The sequence below is a fragment of the Ursus americanus genome, chromosome 3 (assembly GCF_024610735.1).
Source record: "Ursus americanus isolate L20-20 chromosome 3, mUrsAme1.1.p, whole genome shotgun sequence".
Classification (NCBI taxonomy): Eukaryota; Metazoa; Chordata; class Mammalia; order Carnivora; family Ursidae; genus Ursus; species Ursus americanus.
The window spans coordinates 54,484,258-54,504,457 of NC_142129.1; the positions used below are offsets into that span (position 1 = coordinate 54,484,258).

Below are 20,200 nucleotides of genomic sequence, written 5' to 3' on the forward strand. Positions count from 1 at the left end.
CACTACCCTATTCCATTGATGTATATGTCTGATGTCATGCCTGTACCACAGTGTTTTAATTACCATAGCTTTGTAGTAAGTTTTGGTTTAAGAAAATGTTAAACTTTCACATTTTTCTTTTCCAAGATTGTCTTGTCTGTTCAAGATCCCCTGAAATTCCAAAGGGATTTTAGGATGGATTTTTCTTTTCTGTAAAAAAATCATTATGATTTGATAGGAATTTCACTGAATGTGTAGATTGCTGTAGGTATTATTGACAGTTTAACAAAATATTAAGTCCAATCCATGAACACTGGCTGTCTTTCCTTTCCTAGAACCTTTTATTTGTGCGTTTCTTAATTTCTTCCAGAAATGTTTGGTAGTTTTCAGTATACACAAATCTTTCATTTTCTTTGTTAAGTTTACTCCCATGCATTTTATTCTTTTTGATGCTCTTGCAAGTAAAGTGATTTTCAAAATGTTATTTTGAATTGTTCATTGTTAGCATATAGAACACAACTGATTTTTTGTTTGTCCCTCAACTGCTGAATTTGCTTATTAGGCTAACAGATTTTGTGGAACCTTTAGGGTTTTCTACATATAAAATCATGTCATTAGTGACCAGATATAATTTTTATATCTTCCTTTCCAATCTGTGTGTCTTTATTTCTTTTTCTTGCCTAGTTGCTTTGGCTAGTATTTCCAGTAATATGTTGAATCAAAGTGGTGAAAGTGGGCATCTTTGTTCCTGATTTAAGAAGAAAAGCTTTCAGTCTTCAACCACTGAATAATGTGGTGATTAATTTTATGTGTCATCTTGCCTGGGCTACATGATGTCCAGACATTTTGTCAATCATTGTTCTGGTGTCTTTGTGAGGATGTTTCTAACACATGAATCAGTAGGCTGAAAAACTCAGGTTGTCCTCCCTAATTTGGGTGGGCCTCATCAAATCAGTTGAAGGCCTAACTAGAATAAAAATGCTGACCCTTCCATGAGTGAGGGGCATTTCTTCTGCCTCACTGCCTTCATGTGGCATCAATTTTTTCCTGCCCTCAGACTTAAGCCGAAACATTGTTTTTTTCTGGGTTTAGAACCTGCTACCTTTCAGGCTGGAATAACACCATTGTCTCTCTTAGGATTCCAGTTTGCCAAATGCAATGCAGGTCTTGGTAATTGTCAGCTTCCATAATCCTGTCAGTCAATTCCTTATAATATTTTTTTATATGTATATATCCTATTGGTTCTGTTTTTCTGTAGAAACCTAGTGACTAATGCAAATATGATGTCGGCTCTGGGTTTTCATATGGTCTGCATTATGTTGAAGTAGGTCACCTCTCTTCCTAGTTTGTTAAAATTTTATTATGAAGGATGTTGAATTTTGTCAACTGCATTTTCTATAAGAATAGAGATGAATATGTGGGTTTTCTTTTCATTCTGTTAATGTGGTATATTATATTGATTGATTTTTGTAAGTTAAACTATCCTTGTATTCCAGGAATAGATCCCACTTGGTCATAATGTATAATCCTTTTAATGCTCTGTTCAATTTTGTTTGCTAATATTTTGTTGAAGATTTTTATATCAATATTCAAAGGGAATATTTGTCCATAGTTTTCTTTTAGCATCTTTGACTGCCTTTGACATCAGGGTGATGCTGGCCTCACAAAATGAGTTAGGAAGTGCTCCCTCTCCTTCCTTTTTTTGGGAAGAGACAGAGAAGGATAGGTGTTCTTTAAATGTTTGGTATAATTCATCACTGTAGCCATTTGTTCTTGGGTAGAACACCTTATTGTTAGAAGGGTTTTGATTATTGATTAATTCTCCTTACTTGTTATAGGTCTATTCAGGTTTTCTATTTCTTCATGATTCAATCTTGGTACATTTTATTTTTAAAATCTTGTCCATTACTTATAGGTTATCCAATTTGTTGGAGTACAATTGTTTACAATACTCTGTTATAATCCTTTTTACTTCTATAAAATTGGTAGTAGTATCCCTTCTTCTATTTCTGATTTTAGTTTTTTGGGGTCTCCTCTCTTTTTTCCTTACTCAATATGTAAAGGTTTATCAATTTTGTTGATTTTTTTCAAAGAACAAACTCTTCATTATGTTTGTTTTTCTCTGTTGTTTTCCTATTCTCTCTTCTATTTATCTCTGCTCTTATTTTTATTATTTCCTTCCTTCTGCAAGCTTTGGATTTAGTTTGCTCTTCTTTTACTTTTTGTTCCTTAAGGTACAAATTTAAATTGTTGATTTCAGACCTTTCTTCCCCCCCGTTTTTTTAAAGATTTAATTACTTAATTTATTTGAGAGAAAGAGTGTGAGTGGGAGGGAGAGGGAGAGAGAATCTGAAGCAGACTCCACACTGAGTGCAGAGCCCAATGTGGGGCTCCATTCCATGAATACAAGATCATGACCTGAGCAAAAACCAAGAGCCGGATGCCTAACCAACTGAGCCACCCAGGTGCCCTGAGACCTTTTTTCCTTTTTAATGGAAATATTTAAACTACAAACTTCCCTTTTAGCTCTGCTTTAACTGCATCCCGTAAGTTTTCATGTTATCTTTGCTTTATATATTTATGTGCTCTGATGTTTCATGCACGTATATTTATAATTGCTATATCTTCCAGGTGAATTGACCATTATATCAGTATATAATGTTCTTTGTCTTGTGACATTTTTTGACTTAAAATCTATTTTTTTTTTTCTGGAAAAATATAGCCATCTCTGCCCCCTTTAAGTTGCTATTTGCATGAGATATCTTTTCCTATCGTTTCACTTTCAGCCTATGTGTGTCCTTATATCTAAAATGTGTCCCTTGAATTGAAGATGACACAAAAAAATGGAAAGATACTTCATGCTCATGGGTTGGAAGAATTAATATTGCTAAAATGTCCACACAACCCAAAGCAATGTACATGTTCAATGCAAACCCTATCCAAATATAACAGTGTTTTCCATAGAACTAGAACAAATAATACTAAAATTTGTATGGAACCACAAAAGGCCCTGAATAGCCAAAGCAATCTTGAGAAAGAACAAAGCTGGAGGTATCACAATCCCAGATTTCAAGATATACTACAAAGCTGTAGTAATCAAAACAGTATGGAACTGGCACAAAAACAGATGCATAGATCAATGGAACAGAATAAAGAGCCCAGAAATAAACACATGTTTATATGGTCAATTAGTCTATGAAAAAGTAGGCAAGAATATACAATGGGGAAAATGTAGACTTTTCAATAAACAGTGCTGGGAAGACTGTACAGCTATATGCAAAAGAATGAAACTGGACCACTTTCTTAGACCACACACAAAAATAAACTCAAAATGGATTAAAGACCTAAAAGTAAGATTTGAAACTCTAAGACTCCTAGAAGAAAGACAGTAATTTCTTTGACAATGATGTTAGAAAGATTTTTTTACATATGTATCTTTAGGCAAGAGAAACAAAAGCAAAAATAAATTATTGGGACTATACCAAAATAAAAGACTTTTGCCTAAGGCAATCATCGACAAAATGAAAAGGCATCCTACTGAATGGGAGAAGATTTTCATGAATGATTTATCAGATAAATGGTTAATATCCATAATATAAAAAAAAAACCTATACAACTCAAAACCAAAAAACACAAATAATCTGATTAAAAAATGGGCAGAGGACCTGAATAGACATTTTTCCAAAGAAGACATTTAGATGGCCAACAGACACATGAAAAGATGCTCAGCACAATAATCATCAGGGAATGCAAATCAAAAGCACAATGATAGATTTCCTTACACCTGTCGAATGGCTAGTACCAAAAAGACAAGAAATAACAAGTGTTAGATAGGATGTAGAGAAAAGGGAATGCTTGTGCACTATTGGTGGGATTGCAAATTGGTACAGTCACCATGGAAAACAGTAGGGAGGTTACTCAAAAAATTAAAAAAAGGAAATACCATATGATCCAGTAATTCCACTACTGGGTATTTAACCAAAGAAAACAAAAACACTAATTTGAAAAGATATATGCATCCTTATGTTTATTGCAGCACTATTCACAATAGCTGAGATATGAAACCAACCCATGTGTCCATAGGTAGATGAATAAAGATGTGATATATATGATGAAATATTACTCAGTCATAAAAATATTACTCAGTCCATTTGTGACATGGATGGACCTAGAGGGTATTATACCAGATGAAATCAGTCAGACAGAGGAAGACAAATACCATATGATTTCACTTACATGTAAAATATAAAAAACAAACAAATAAACAAACAAAAAGCAGAAACAGACCCATAAATACAGAGGACAACTGATGGCTGCCATAGGGGAGGTGGTTGTGGGGATAGGCAAAATGGGTGAAGTGGTGGGGGGTGAGAGATTAAAAAGTCATGGGGATGAAAGTTACAGCTTAAGGAATTTAGTCAATGGTATAAGAGTGTTATATGGTAACAGATGGTAGCTACACTAGTGATAAGCATAGTATAGACTTGTCAAATCACTATGTTGTATACCTAAAACTAATGTAACATTATGTGTCAACCATACTTCAATTAAATTTTTTTAAAATAAAACTTGTCTCTTATAGACAGCTTATAGCTGGATCCTGTTTTTTTAACCCATTCCATTGATGTATATCTTTGGTTGGGCAGTTTAATCCTTTTACATTGCCAGAACTTTACAATTTCCACTGCGCTCTTCCCAGCCCAACGGAAGGAACTAAGAACTGGCCCCATTATGGACTGAATGTGCTCCTATGCCGAATTCATATGTTGAATTCCTAACCCCCAAAGCAATGGTATTAGGATTTGGAGCCTTTGGGAGGTAATTAGGTGTAGCTTATATAGGTCATATAGGTGGACTTCATGATAGAATTAGTGCTCTTATAAGAAAAAGAAGAGACAGCAGAGCTTCCTCTTATCCAACATATGAGGATATAGTAAGAAGGCAGCCACCTTCAAGTCAGGAAGAAGGCCCTAATCCAAACCCAGTTATGCTAGTGATTTGATCTTAGACTTCTCAACTTCCAGAATTGTGAGAAATAAATGTCTGTTTTTTAAGTCACCCAGTCTATAGTATTTTGTTATAGCAGTGCGAGCAAACTAAGACAAGCTACTTCCTCCTGATCTGCAGAGAATTGTGCAAGGATGTGAAGGGGCTGAGGCAAAGGTGAATAGAAGCACCGGGAAATTTACTACCATTCTATGGCTTTTTCTTGATTAGGTATTTGCTTGGTTGTTGTAATCTTTAGCTGTTTTCTAGAGTACCTATGAAGTTATTTCAGTCAGTCTGAGGATGTTTATTTGACAATTCGGTAAGGGCATGAAGCCCAGAAGCTTCCTAGTCCAACATCTTGCTGATACTAACCCTCCTCTCCATAATTGAAAACGTTAATTTTGAGAAATAAGGGATAATGCACACTGAATCCAAGTAGGATACATCAAAGTGAGTATATTCCTTTCCAAAGTTATGAAAGTTGATCAGGCATAATTAATATAATTAATATTTTAATCATGATTTTATAAAAATGCTTAATTTCTAATAATTCATAAATTTGATTCCATAGTTCACCATGTTCACTGTCAAGTATCCTGAAGTATACATGATGAATAGCCAAGTCTCATGCCCAAGTATATATACTATACATATATACAGAGACATTCCTGAAGAGTTACAAAATATGGTTTTGTAATAAGCACTGTGTTTTTTCATATATAACAAATGCATTATTTCCTTGTGCCCAAAATGCAAATTTGCAAATTGCATCCAGGAACTCATCAAATCTGCTAGATGAATTATGTAATTCAATTTGGCAAAATTTTTGCTCACAGTACAAATAGTTTTCTTTGGTTTTCTTGGATTCTGTTCTAAGAAGGAGGTAGCTGGAAAAAAGTGAAAAATTACAGGATATGATTCATAAAAATCCCACATCTTTTTTGTGTGCTTGTACATTCTTTTTTGAGGGAAAATGTTTTTGTCCCACAGCAATGATTTCTCTTCCTTCTCAGTAAGTACTTTTTAGTTGGCAAGACACGCATGCACAATATATCCAAGGTATTCAAAAAGGGGTAGCCAAAATGAGAGGAAGATGCGTGCTATTTAGCATCTAGAAGAACATGTAGCATATTCATTAAATCCCTTTTTCACCAGAAAGGAATGTGAAGCCTGAACTTTAACATGGCCACAGTGTGTACTAGAGAGCAAAGAAATGAAACCTCAGCTATGTATGTTCCTGCCAAGCATTAGCCCAAATCTTTCACTCTCTGACATGTGATGGGTATCTATTTCCTTGTCATGTTTTGAGAGACAAGAAAATGATGTCCATGTAACCCTATCCTTACTTCTAAGGTTCAGACAACTCACTACTATTTCGTCCTCTTCACATTTGCTACCAACAGTGAGATGAAGCACATACGACTCAAAGACGGACTATCAGTACTACATTGTCAGAGGTAGTTTTCGGAGCGTAGAAACAGCAAATGATTAGGAGTAATTAAATCTCTGCAGATCGCATAAGTGCTTCTAACTTCCTTTTCTCTCATGAGGTAGTCTGCAAACTCTTATCATTTTAGGTTTGTGAAAAACTTTTATGGCAGTAACTCTAATTACCCAGTGTGAGGAGCTCTCTTAAGCAGTGGAAGACCAGCAGTTTCAGAAACTAAAGCATCAATTTCATGCATACGAAGAATTCATGGAATATCAGAGCTAAACAGAACTGTAGAGATTAGATATCCAGTCATCTCATTTCACAGAAAGAGTCTGAGACAACTTTCAGTACTGTCAGTACGAAGGACCAGTTAAACCGTAGCACCGCTGCCTTAAAGTTCAAGAAAAACTAGATGAAAAATTCTTTTAAATGTATAAATTACCAAAGCCAGCAAAACCTCCAAGTACCAGTAAGGAAGAAGGCACTGAAAATAAGAGTGCAGTCCCGCTGATGCTGCCATGGGCTTGAGATAGGATCATAGGGATTTGCCAGTGGGAGTAACCCAAGGGCTTATGTTTTAATACCTATGGAAAGATGAACACTTGGGACTTCCTGAGGGAAATATTGGAACTGAGAAACCCATCCTGCACACACATGCTCACAATTAGGGAGGATTGTTGAAAGAGTGACCTGCTAAGTGGTAGGGTATACTAAAAAATACATTTGCCCACGGACAACAGAAAGACAAGGAAGCTGTAAGTTCTTTGTGGACACCGGGAGGGAAAAAAATTTCTCCTGATGATTGGTAAGCTTGCACATAGATTTGAGATTTAAATTCATATTAGTTATAAGGTCAGTGAATCTACAAGCAGCAAAATGAACATCAAAATAGTCCTACATAGGGGGCGCCTGGGTGGCTCAGTGGTTAAGCGTCTGCCTTCGGCTCAGGGCATGATCCCAGAGTCCTGGGATCCAGCCCCACATGGGGCTCCTCTGCTGGGAGCCTGCTTCTTCCTCTCCCACTCCCCCTGCCTGTGTTCCCTCTCTCGCTGGCTGTCTCTCTCTGTCAAATAAATAAATACATCTTTAAAAAACAAACAAAACAAAACAAAACAAAACCCAAAATAGTCCCACATAGTGAAACCCCTGAGATCAATGCCAGAAGAAAATCCAAAACTGCTCAAGAGGAATATGTCCTCAATCCCGGTAACATGGAATTTCCACAGGTAAAAGCCCACTGAACATGAATTCACAATAAAACATTTTCAAAAGAATTAATAAACCAATTTAAACAACGCCTGAGTATTTCAGTTCATAGAGAGCTCTGATAGACACTATAAATTAAATGTGTAGAAAATAATTAAAATGTAAAACAAGAAGTCTGAACGATAAGAAAACAAGACACCAGGACAATGGAATATTGAAAAAAAAGTGAGCATATCTTTTAAAATGAATAATGTCATCTCTGAAAGTTAAACTTCATAGGATGGAAATGCATAAAATTAGACCTGAATGATTAGAGGAAATTTTGCAGAGGGCAGCATAAAAATACAATGTGATGGAAAATGTAAAAGGCAAGTTTATGGACAAAAAGTACAGCGAGGCCTATCAATATGGGTCTAATAAGAGCTATATCTAATGAAAGAGAAGGAAAGAAGATTGAGGGGGTTACTCTCAATCATAAATAACTTAGAGTACTCAGAATAGAGGAAAGAATTTAATTTTCAGATTTAAGAAATACAAGTCTCTTGCAGAATAAACACAGGGATCACACCTTCTTACAGAGATGATCTTAATAGATCTAGAAGGAAAAAAAGAGATTACTTTCAAAGGAAAAATAATGAGACAATTGCAGACATCTTGGTAGCTAAAGTAGAGGTAAGACTACAATAAAATGATGTTATCACTGTGCTGAGAAAAATATAATTTGCAACCTAGAATTTTATACTCAGCTAACATATTATTTAAGAGTGAGGCCAAAAAAAAAAAATAAATTTCAGACAGAGAAAGTAGGAGAACATTAATCACTCCAAGTCTGAAAGAAGAAAAAAATGGGGTGCAAGCACAATTATTGAGCAAAACATAATGAAATCTCAATAGACTTATTATTGTCACAAATAGAAAATATTAATAATTGCTTTAAGGCAATATTGTTATAAATAAAATCAAGTTTCAAAACTCATGAAATTAAATACTAGACAATAATAAGACATAAAATAAAATAGTGTATATAGGAATCAATGCAATTTAAGGCTCTTTTATTCTGTAAGGGGAAAGTAGAGATGGATGATTAAGACTAAGTGACCTTAAGTCAAGTGGGCATTTTAATAATATAAGTAACCACTAAAATAATAGAAATATAACATACAATTTTCATAAAATAACAGAAGTGTAATGTTTAACTTTCAAAGCATTAAAGGAAAAAAATAAATTAAGGCCATGAGAAGATAATGAATTTACCCAATATCACAAACTAGTTTATGGTAGAAATGGGTTTGGAGACCAAAAGTCTGGATTTCCAGTTCTGCATTTTCTTCTCTGGGAATACATCAACCATGCTTGAGAGTAAACAAGATTTATATACTTTGCTCCTTTTAATATTGTTTCTTAAAGCTCTATATACCTGACTTGGCTTGATCTCAATGGAAAGGACAGTGATTTTATAACACAGTTTATAGTATGGGGCTCCATATACTTTTCCATTCACTTTCCATTGAGCTTAAAGGAGTAGTGACAAGAAGGGGCTATTTCATTGTATCGAGCAATCCTTTTTAATATTCACTAATTGCAAAGCAGTGTTTTCGATTGTGTGGGATTGCTGGTTCTTGACAGAGACATACATATAACCATAAAAAAAGAAGTTAGAATGCATTTAGTTAAGTATGGGCTCAGTTTTAAACTGGGGAAATTCAAACTTCAAAGTGGCAGTGTAGTTTAATGGCACAGAGACCCTCTATAAATACAGTCTGTCTGATGAGAGTGGTACAGCCTATCAGGATTTGGGGTCTGATGAAAGAAATGAGAGTACCGTTTATCAGGATCACTGCTTTAAAAAGTAAAAGAGGTTGGAAATTATGTTTCATTAGAGGGCAAATGAAACAAGGCAGAAATGGTTATTGAGGAACATGATTATCTGGGACTTGATGCACAGAAATTATAATTAACTAATTTAAAAAAAAGAAATAATGACAAAAATGCAAATGTTTACAATTTAGAAAGCAATTCCCAAGGGGATTTTTTAGGGTCTCTACAAATATAATCTTCTCTTTCTAATTCTCAATGTTATATACTTTTAATTGAATGTTGACATTAGGGATGGTAGGCATTAGGGATGAAAGGGACATTAATAAATGACCTAAATCATATCGACTCTTTTGATAGATCTTTGCCCAAATCTTCCTGTGAATGTAATTATATGTGATTTAGAGAACAAATATTTCTCCTACGTATTCTGTGTCTGCCCTTATGTCATAATTTGATGGAGAAAGACAGGTCACACTTTGTTTAAAGCCTTAGAATCACACAATTCTAAACCCAAATCTATTCTTTGGTAGTATTTCTTTTGTAGCTATATAAGAGGGAGTTCTCACGAAACTTTCATTTCTTTTATACAGTAATATTGCCAATTTTCTTGTTATTCTCCATGCTATTATGAGAACAAGTACTGAATACATGTGACATATTGTAGGCATTCAGTGAATGCTGGTTACATTGAATATAAACGTTTGGATAGCAGTAAAGAAGGCTTTTTTCCTGGCAGTTAAGCCTCAATTTCCTTATCTATTAAATTATTCCTCCCAAGGGAGTGTTTTGAAATTTAAATGAGAGCCCAGATTAAGGGTTTAATAACTATTAACATATTTATTTTAAAAATAAACAACTAAAATAAAATGTTTAGCAAAGGAGAAAAATTAAAAAGAGCACACTAAAAATACAGATTCTTAGGGGAAAACCTCATTCAAAATGGACATAAAGTCTTCATATCTAATCAAATCTTCATAAATGTATAATTATTAAAAATTAATTTTATTATAGCATTAAATTGATTTACTTTATCACATCTTAAGTTTTTAAATCTTAGTCTTTTGGAATGATTATTTTTGGGGAAAAAGCAAAAAAATGTATGTGGGATTGTATAAAATTTTACAAGCTTACTATATAAGCTTTCAATAAGAAGTTAATAGTGCCTTTCCTAAATATAGTAAGGACTCAACAATTTGACTTGATCTAAGGTAAATGCAATCTTTCCTTTATTATATCTCTAGCTTTTTAAATATTAAAAATGGGAATTCATTCACCTCCTTCTCTGAATCTTGTTCGCCTATTCTTATGACATTTGAAAGAGCAACTATGTCTTTTCCAAAGTACTTACTAGGATATGTGGGGAATCATCCGTTTATGGTCAATTGCAAGAACCATGATAATTGATATTGATACTACAAAGCTGAGGAGCAATTGCAATATTTGGAAGTACTTTGAGTCAAATAATTCCAAAAGTGTAAGTAGTAGAAGAAATTTTTTAGTCTTCTATTTTTAACTATAAACTAGTTTTTAAAAATAATACACTCATTCTCATTTTTTACTTATACTCCACATTTTCAATTGCTCTCTTTTCACCATGGAAACTTAAAAGAAACAAAGAACCATGAAGTAACATTTGCCATTTGATAAATCTGATTAAACCAAAGGTGTTTACCATTGAAACCGACTCTACCCACCCACTCCACCTCAAGTTTACTTTCTGTTAGACAAAATATTACTATCTTTTCCCAGAAGGAATGCCAGCCATTGTCCATTAGAAACAGTTATGTTTTAGACTGTTAAACATTGCAGGGGGTTATAAAATACAAAAGTAAGTATTGGTCTTGGAATAGATTTCAAGAGTTTTTGAAATATGTATTCCAAAGGCTAGATTAAAGAAAGATGTTGAAATAAGGGGGAAAAAAAAGAACTGTTTTGTAACTTGTACTTACTGTACAAACCTAGCCACAATTACCAAATCCATTGAAAATGATAATTTAATAAAATCATAAGGTTAGCAGAGACTGAGCATATAGTCTATTCTGAAGGTTAGTCATAGTTTTATAGTTAAAAAATGCCTTTAGTATGCCATCTTTGCCATATCATGTATGCCATTTGGAGAGAGGACAGACTTTAGAGCTAGACAGATGTAGATAAGGATTTAAACCTATCTCTTACTATCTGTAACAATGGGTAAGTACATGAGTTAATCTTTTTCATGCTCCATGCATCTGTAAATGGGAGTAATGATACATGTTGTAGGGGTCATGTGATGAACAGTATAATTCTGGTACAGTGCTCAGTACAGTAGAGTAACAGGCATGAGTCTGGGCTTAACCAGTGTTAGCTATTATTATTTATCCTGACCGGCACATTACATTCAAAGAGCAACTCTGTCTTAACCAACTTTTTCTTCTTTTGTTAATTCTCACATTATAAAGGGGATGTTTTTGCAAATAATCCTTTCAGTTTTTGAAAGTGGAGCAGTTTATGTCACAGTAATTTATAATTAATGTTTTATTTATTCAACAAATACTTGTCAAATATCTAGTATTCAGAGTCTAATGGTGAACACCAAGGAGGTAGACAAATAAGAACACTTTTATTTCAAACAGCTTTTATTCACACTAGGACTAGAGGAAAATCTAATTCAGTAGAAAACACAAGACGAAGGCGGATCTTTCATCCTCTTGAAGAAGAATCACAACATTAACAACATTGACAATAATTTGGAACACACCATTGAATTATCCATTCAATAATTTCAAATACAAAAAAGGAATCAGAAAGAAGGTAAACATTCCATGAGCATGTTCAACAATGGTGTTGTTATTAGGTATTAATCCTTTATTAGATAATCATTTTTCACATCTGGGAAAACATCACTGGCAGCACAATTTTAAGAAAAGAAGTTTGGCAACATGTATTTTTCTCAGCAGCTCTGGATGACAGATTTTGGTGAATGCTAGCCAAAAAAATTAAGGGCAAAACCACTGGTGCACAGAGGACAACAAACTGATCTTATTACAGAAACAGATATCAGACCACAATAGAAAAGACATTTTAATTTGACACAAAGCCAGAAACTCCAGATTATTGGCATACACATCAACAAGCCTGGTCTAAAGTGTTTAATCATGAGAGTAATAAATATTGGTTTCCTGCCTGCCCTGCCCACCTTGTTTAAAAATATCAGGATATTTGCTTTCAAATGACACAAACTGATGAGGCTATAATCTACAAAATGATCATTCACTTGTAACAGAATGCTCCTTATGCCTAGCAATCACTGAAAGGGCAATTTCATATAACCCAGCTGTTGTGGAGTGAGACACTGACACTGCTCATCCAGAAAAAGTTTGAGAATCCTAAAATTTAGAAAAAGCATACGTAGATTTTTACCTAAAAACAATTTTTTCATCCCCAGAAAGTGGGATTCCTCCTCAGATCTCAGAATTCCTAAGTTGTTTTATTACTTCATTTCTACTCAATTTTAAAGTTAATAAAAGCAATAGCCTGAAATTGCTGCAAGATATCAAGTGTCATAAAATGCCAACTCTAAGAAAGGGCATTGAAACGAAGCCTAAAGGACATGACTACATTGTCCCACAAAACATTTGACCCTCCTTATTTTATTTGATGTTGCAACATTTGCCTCTAATGTGCCTAAGGCCCAAACAGAAAAATAAAAGAACTCCAATTTTCTTTGAATAGTCTGGAAATAATATCTTACTTCCAAGTTATATTGATTTAAAATTACTCTTCTGCCATCTTTTTCTTCAGGTTAGAGTTTATGCTTCTGAGTTAGACTCACAAAGGCATCATCCAAAGGGGAAGAAAAGTATATGTACAATCTTCCTTATGTGATAACTAGTATAACACAAGTAGGCAGGACCAAGAATGGTGGAAAACTATATTTGAGACCAAAAGAAAAATTCTGTATTAATAAAACAAAGTACCAGGTCCAAAACTGTAGGCCAAAAGACAATAACTGGATCTATCTTTTAAAATAAGAATCGTAAAAAAGGTCAAGTGGTTCTTGGAAAAGGAAGAGATCAAAAGGAAGATAAAGAGTATCCTAGAGTTTATATAAATTGGCATGAATCGAAGCATACCTAGTAGTGTTCAGAAAATAAGTTGCCAAGGTTGTTTCTACTTAGGAAATATAGAGATTTAAGAAACTACTCTGATAGTTTAGATATGGCAATTTGGTATTGGCAGTTGGACAAGGGAAGGAGAGAAAGGTGGAAAGGAAGTTATTGGTTGGAAAGACTGGCACTGTATGGTGAATTCACCACGTATTTGCTAAAAGTTCCAGTTTGAGAATTAAGACGGTTTGAGAAATTGTTACACCCCTATTACTCTATCATTGAGATCAAGTCCAAAACGCCCCAGATCAATAGTCTAAGTATCAATTGTCTGACCCAGCTATTTCCAGCATATTATGACTCAGTTGTTGGATAAACCATTATATAAAACCAGCCATGTATTTCCCAAAAAAATAGACTGCAGCTGATTTGGAGAAATCAAGTTCTAGAGTCCTGTATGAGTATACCATGTTCAGTCTAAAAAATTTATACTCTGGTCCACATGACAAGCATGTTTTGTTTCATGAAGCATTTGGTGGAGTAAAAGCAAGGAGGCAAGGGCTATGATTTTCAACGTAAATATGACTGGGAAAAGAAGCCACACATAGGCATTTACATATTTTAGTGATGGTGTTGATTCAGGTAATGTATTACTCAGAATACTTCATTCAAAAGGCAGTAAGTAGTGTAAAATACTGCTGGAGACCAAAACATAATTGTGTCCTCTGGGAACACAAGAGATATTTGATGAAGATCATGACCATGTTGATGATCAGTTTTGAACACAACAATAAAATGCCTCCATTTCTTAGCTTAGATCATCTGGTTTTCATTTCTTTTGGAGGTGAAAATGCCCTCTTCATGGAATAGTTGAACAGGTGTTGTTTCCTACTTCTTTTTTTTTTTCCTTTATTATTTTCTCAGCAAGTCAAGTGATTTCATTCCCGAAGCAGGAAAAGAATGTTTAGATGCTGCTAGAAATGACAATGTCAAATTCGGACAGAGTGATTATTTCAAGCTCAGAATGAATTGCTTTTAAGACAGAAACCTTTGGTTTGTTTGTTTTATGGCTATTAGACATTTAATACTTTCACTGAGACAAACTGAGTGTAAACCTTCAAAAGAAAAATACTAAGAAATATTCAAATAAACCATCTTAAACATAGATGCTGGCATAAAAAATAAGTATAAAAGTGCTTATTGAAGAGAAATTTTCTCCCAGGAGACCTTCTACGTGGTCATTCTATTTTACTTCCATATGGAGTCTGTGAGGAAACCCAGTAAATCCACAAAGCTTTATGAATGACCTTCGGAAATAAAACAGTACTAAACCATTAGGAGAGACCCGCCCTATAGTTTCTGAAATTGCGCTTTCAAATCCACCATGTTTTTGTTTTTGTTTTTTTAAGGTTTTAAGTAATCTCTACATCCAGTTGGGGCATGAATTTATAATCCCAAGATCAAGAGTTGCACACTCTACTATCTGAGCCAGCCAGATACCTCTGCTATCCTTAGTGAGAGGTATGTGAAAGTTTTGCAGAGGGTTATAGTGAAAACTGAAGGCAAGATTTCAATTCTTGTGATTGGTAATAGAAATGGGATTTGTAATAGTTTTTCATGAGTATCTCTGTTTTTCCAAAAGTGGATTTCTATCTCTAATATCGATGTTGTAAATTTGTTAAAAATATTTTAAAATACCTCATCTCAAAATGTTCTTCCTATTTACTAAGCAATAATTAAATAGCCTCAATTACCATTTGAAGTCCATTTTACTTATTATCCTAATAAAATTGTGTTTTTCAATTTTATATGTAACCCTGGATTGTACTATATAATTGAGAAAATTAATTTTTTTTGTACTTATTATCAAAACTTATTAAAGCCCTAGGATTGTTTACTAACTGCTTTAAAAAAAGTCATCATTTTTATTCATCATGTTATGAGCATGAGATTGTGAGAAAGCTTATGTATTTAACCTTCAAAGTATGGATCCGAAAGACATATTATTGATAGTGTTTAGAGAAGAGTTCTAATAACCCCTTACTAATATGAGCAATAAAAATTAAATGTATAAGTGAAGAAAACTATTACGAAGTGAAACCACCCTCTTAAAAAGTGCTGGTCTATTTCAAAAGAAGCGTTGATATTCTCCAAAAGCCTCCATTCTGTCCCTGAGGGCTATACTACAGCTTGTAATGGTATAATCAAAAAGCACTGGCATTCTGTTCTTACAACTACATTCAGCTGTGATTAATCCTCTCCATAGTTTATCTGCCTCTCCGTGCATCCTAAAGACCCTAACTGCAACCAATTGGGTACAGTATCACATGGGAGGATGTATGATTAACTCATTATTTGTGTCATGTTTCAAATCTAAATGACGATGGCGATTCGACTAGTGATTTGACTTTATCGGTTTGATGGCTGTGTATAGTAAGTATGTGGCAAAATTATTATAGGAAACTTCAGTAAATTAGTATGCTTGCACTATACTGTTTCATTTTCTTATTCAACATCTAAAAAATATCTGGGAGGATGGAAAGTAATAAGAGAGATCTGTTACTATGAAGTTGATTTTAAAAAGTCACAATTACATTTCCAATTAAAATATGATATAACTTTCCTTGTTAACGGGTGTGTGTGTGTGTGTGTGTGTGTGTTTCCCCCTGTGGCTCCACTATTTGGTTTTCTGTAAGTAAATCTCCTCAAGCAATTACAGAAAATAGCAAGAGCTAGCAAATATGATTGGCATGAATTTCTCTGAAAATATTAATTTTTTGCAAAAATTCATTACTATTGTGAATCTAGATTGACCTTTATGCAATAAAACTAATTTTTACCTAATACTGAGTTACATTCCATTTCAGACTTCCTATTTCAAAGGGTGTCTCAAATTTCTAAGATGTTAAACCAAGTATTGAGCCATTTTTGTATATGTAATAAAAGTCTTTAAAATTAAAATTGTAATCCTAAAAAAACCAAATGCATGAAAAATATGGTCTGACTGTATAACAAAAGGGAGTTATATAATTCTACTTGAGTGAGATCTTTCATCTTTGATTTACAGGTTAGAGTCCTCTTTAACTAAAACCATATTGTTCTGTATCTTTCATATCATGGCCTTCCCTAAAACCTTGTTTTAATTAAGGTTTCTTTCAGATTTCTGAATAAAAGCATGACAATCTTCACTTATGGCTTTAATATATCCTTTGAGTTAGGAAAATATATAAAAAGAAACATCAACTCTTTCAAAAGCATTGTCGGATATTAAATACTGCGAGGTATTCTACATCAATGTCTTTAGGTGTTTGAGTTATACATTGAAATAAAATTTTGGGAGGTAGGGGCATAACCTACTATATTTAGTAAATTGCTTTTAATCTCAGAAATAAATGTCCTTTATTTTTAGCCTCTGACATTAAGGCAACATGTGTAAAGGTTAAATTTGTGTGTGTGTGTGTGTGTTTTCCACAGGAAGGCACAACTTCAAGGTTAACACAATTCAAGGTGACTTCAAATAGGCAATGCCTTCATTAACACATTTTGAAGATCTAGAAAATTCAGTGATACTGCTTCACTTCAATGGTGTCACAGCTAAAAGAACACATCATGCCAAGCAACTGTGTTAACCTGAAAAGTTAAAAAAATAAATAAACGGAATACTCAAAGCTCCTGAGTATTGGGGAGATTGTGGGTAATCTTTAGCTTTTCTATAAGGAAGGAAGGAAGGATGAAAGGTAAGAAGAAAAGATGTGATGGAGGAAAGAAGATGAAAAGTTCTAGTTCTTGATAGACTTGGAAAAAATTAAGACCATCCTCTGTGGAACATATGCTTGAAACTACTATCATCAGAACAAGGGATGTATGAGGGGGATGGGAGACCTCATCCTCAAATACAATTGCAAATCTCCCATGTGTGAGAATACACAGAGGGATGTTAGGGAAATAGAGTTATTTTTCTCAAAAAATGTGACATAAAATATTGCACCATTACATAGAGTATGTGAGGTTCCTTTGGCATTTGGACTTTGAGATACAGCATGGTTTATTCTATTGAAAAAAGCCTCACCCCAGTTACTCCATCTTGAACTCTTACTAGCAACAGTTGAACCATGTGTTAAAACAAGGGCAAAAAACAAACAAAACAAAACAAAACAACCCCTTGCAATATGTCAGGAACTGCTATCCGTTCATAGCTGAAAGCAAATCCTGTAAACAATTTAAGACTGACAAAAATTACCCAATAAGAAACTGATCAGAATGTCAGGAATGAGTATTTCTCAGGTTTTGCCCAAAATTTCACTGGCTGTCATAGCATCCATAATAATTAATAGTATCTAATGCTGTACTGGATGTTATTAGTTCATACTTTGGGCCTGGGAGTGGGTCACCCAGCATATTAAAAGTATGCTGGAAGCAGTTTCTTCCAAACGTGGTTTACTGTAACTTTAGAATCACAGCGGTTACGTTTTAGGAATCTTTAATGCCCTTTCAAGTCCATCCAAAGAACAAGTGAAGCTGCTGTTCAGAATTTTGTGCCCAGTGTTTATGTTACATCGAATCTGTGCCACCCAGGCAGCAGACAAGACATGTCTGAGGGTGCTGGGTGGGGGGATACACAATGATGTCACACACAGGAAATATGGGGGTGGGGGGGGCTTGGCACTTCACAAGGCTGGCTCCTCTTCCATAGGCTCACCAGCAGTTCTGTAAAAATAAACAGGCAATCAGAATACGGCATAAGAGTACACAATGACATTGTAGATTTTCATGCATAATCAAAGCTGATTTTTCAGCTCTCTCTGATGTTTATTTGTGTTATTCAGTTATCCATAAATAGAGTTTCTTTCCTAGGAAGTATAAACAAATGTCAAGTGGAAAAACATTTTAGATCCAAGCAATCATTGGAAATGTTCCTGTTTATATTAAAACATGTCAAAATATTTTATGATTCTAGATTCTGAAATGTACATGTTTTGTGTCTAGTATAGTCCAATAATTTATTGAAAAAATTAACTACATTATTTTATTTTAGGAGCAATCACAAAGATTTCCTATGGAACCAGTTTGCTAATGAGAGCAAAGCACCCAGCTCGCTTCTGGAGGAGACTCACCAGGGCTCTAGTTTTTGCTTCTGTTCTTTCATAACTGGATTGGCTGCCTGCCGGAGGCATTTCAAATCAAATTCTGAATTTGATTAGCAAATCGCTGCTACAGACCCAACGGTTTTACAAGAAATGCTCCATGGTAGTGTGTAAATAGTTTTTATTCGACATCATCTGTGGGGTGTTCTGCTCAGGCAAAACCAAAACTAATTGCTTGAAAATTTATACTTGATATTTAAACTTAATTTAGTAACACTCTGAGGGTGTTTTAAGGCAAACTTTTAGAATGATTTTTAATTTAGTCAAAGGGACAGACTGTAGCAGAAATCCAAATACATGAAGTAGTTGGATTGTTGAGGGAAAACGCTGAGGGAAAAAAACTGGGATTTGAGATGCCGAGCGAATTGAGTTTGAATCTGAGCTCTAGGATTTGCTAATGTTGCAATTGCTAATGTTGTAACTATACTTCTGTGAAGTGGTGGCTTCAGGTTCAAAACCGTGGGAAAAAAATGTTCCTAACAGAATTAGTGAAGGTTTAAAAAAAAAAAAAGTAGATGAAATTGACTTGTAAATAATAAACACTATGAGACATTACTTATTTAATATTTTGGATTTGTCCCTTTGTCATCTAACATACATAAAATTGTGTGAATGGCAGAAAGATACAGAGTTATGCCTATGCTACCACAGGAAACTAAGGAAACACAATATTTGGATGATGGTTCTCTTTGGGTGGTGGAATAATAGATAGGTGGTTTTCATTTTCTTTTTCATACAGTTTATACTTGCCAGTATTCTATAATGAGTTACTTTCATATTAGAAAAAATGCCCATGTTTAAAACACAGCTGTTTATGAAGACTATTAAGCTATGTTTGTTTATAGATTTATAAGGAAAAAAAGCCAAGATTTCTATGCATCTATAAGTAGTTGCCATTTTAACTTATCGTTTTTATAATAAATTTAAAATATTGAAATAAAGTTTTTATCAATGAGATGGTAATAAAAAGGATTTTAATGCACCCTCTAAAGAATGAGAAATATCAGTTATTCATTAATTTAACATTACCCAAAAGGGAGTTCCAAATGAGTCTATGTGGAGTACCAAAAAAAAAAAAAAAATCATTTCTTAGGAAGTTATAGCCTGACCAAGAGTATACTCCAAGAGTATAAGGAGGCTGTGAGAAAGTGTTTAGAGTTGCTATATAGGATAAAAGCTACTTAAATGACTCATACTCTATTAAAATATTTCCAAACTAAAATTATCAGCATTCTGAGAAGAAAATTCTTAAAGAAAACATTTAAGTAGCTAATTCATATGTAACATGCAAACTTATTTACATCTAAGAAGATGTGGATAATACAGGTGTAGAATCCTCAAACTAGGTACTCTATTGGAGACTGAGTTTTCCTAATTTTTTCCAGCTTTGAGATCCAACTGACATTCAACATTATATAAATTTAAGGTGTACAATGTGATGATTTGATACACATATATATTGGAAAATGTTTACCACAAAAACACATCCTTCTCCTAAGTACCATTTTGTTGTTGTTGTTATGGTAAGAACCTTCAAGATTTAATCT

The 20,200-nt window shown here is 34.0% G+C and overlaps 1 protein-coding gene across 6 annotated transcripts in view; it reads right to left on the reverse strand.

The window, feature by feature from the left end:
* Positions 1–12,041: 12,041 nt before the first annotated feature.
* Positions 12,042–20,200, reverse strand: part of HDAC9 (histone deacetylase 9) — a 726,671-nt gene continuing 718,512 nt past the window's right edge. For all 6 annotated transcript variants that reach the window (XM_045793088.2, XM_087860991.1, XM_045793089.2 and 3 more), the window contains one exon: positions 12,042–18,216. In XM_045793088.2, coding sequence (XP_045649044.2) covers positions 18,177–18,216 — 40 coding nt within the window. In that variant the 3' untranslated portion in view covers positions 12,042–18,176. The remainder of the gene's footprint in view (positions 18,217–20,200) is intronic.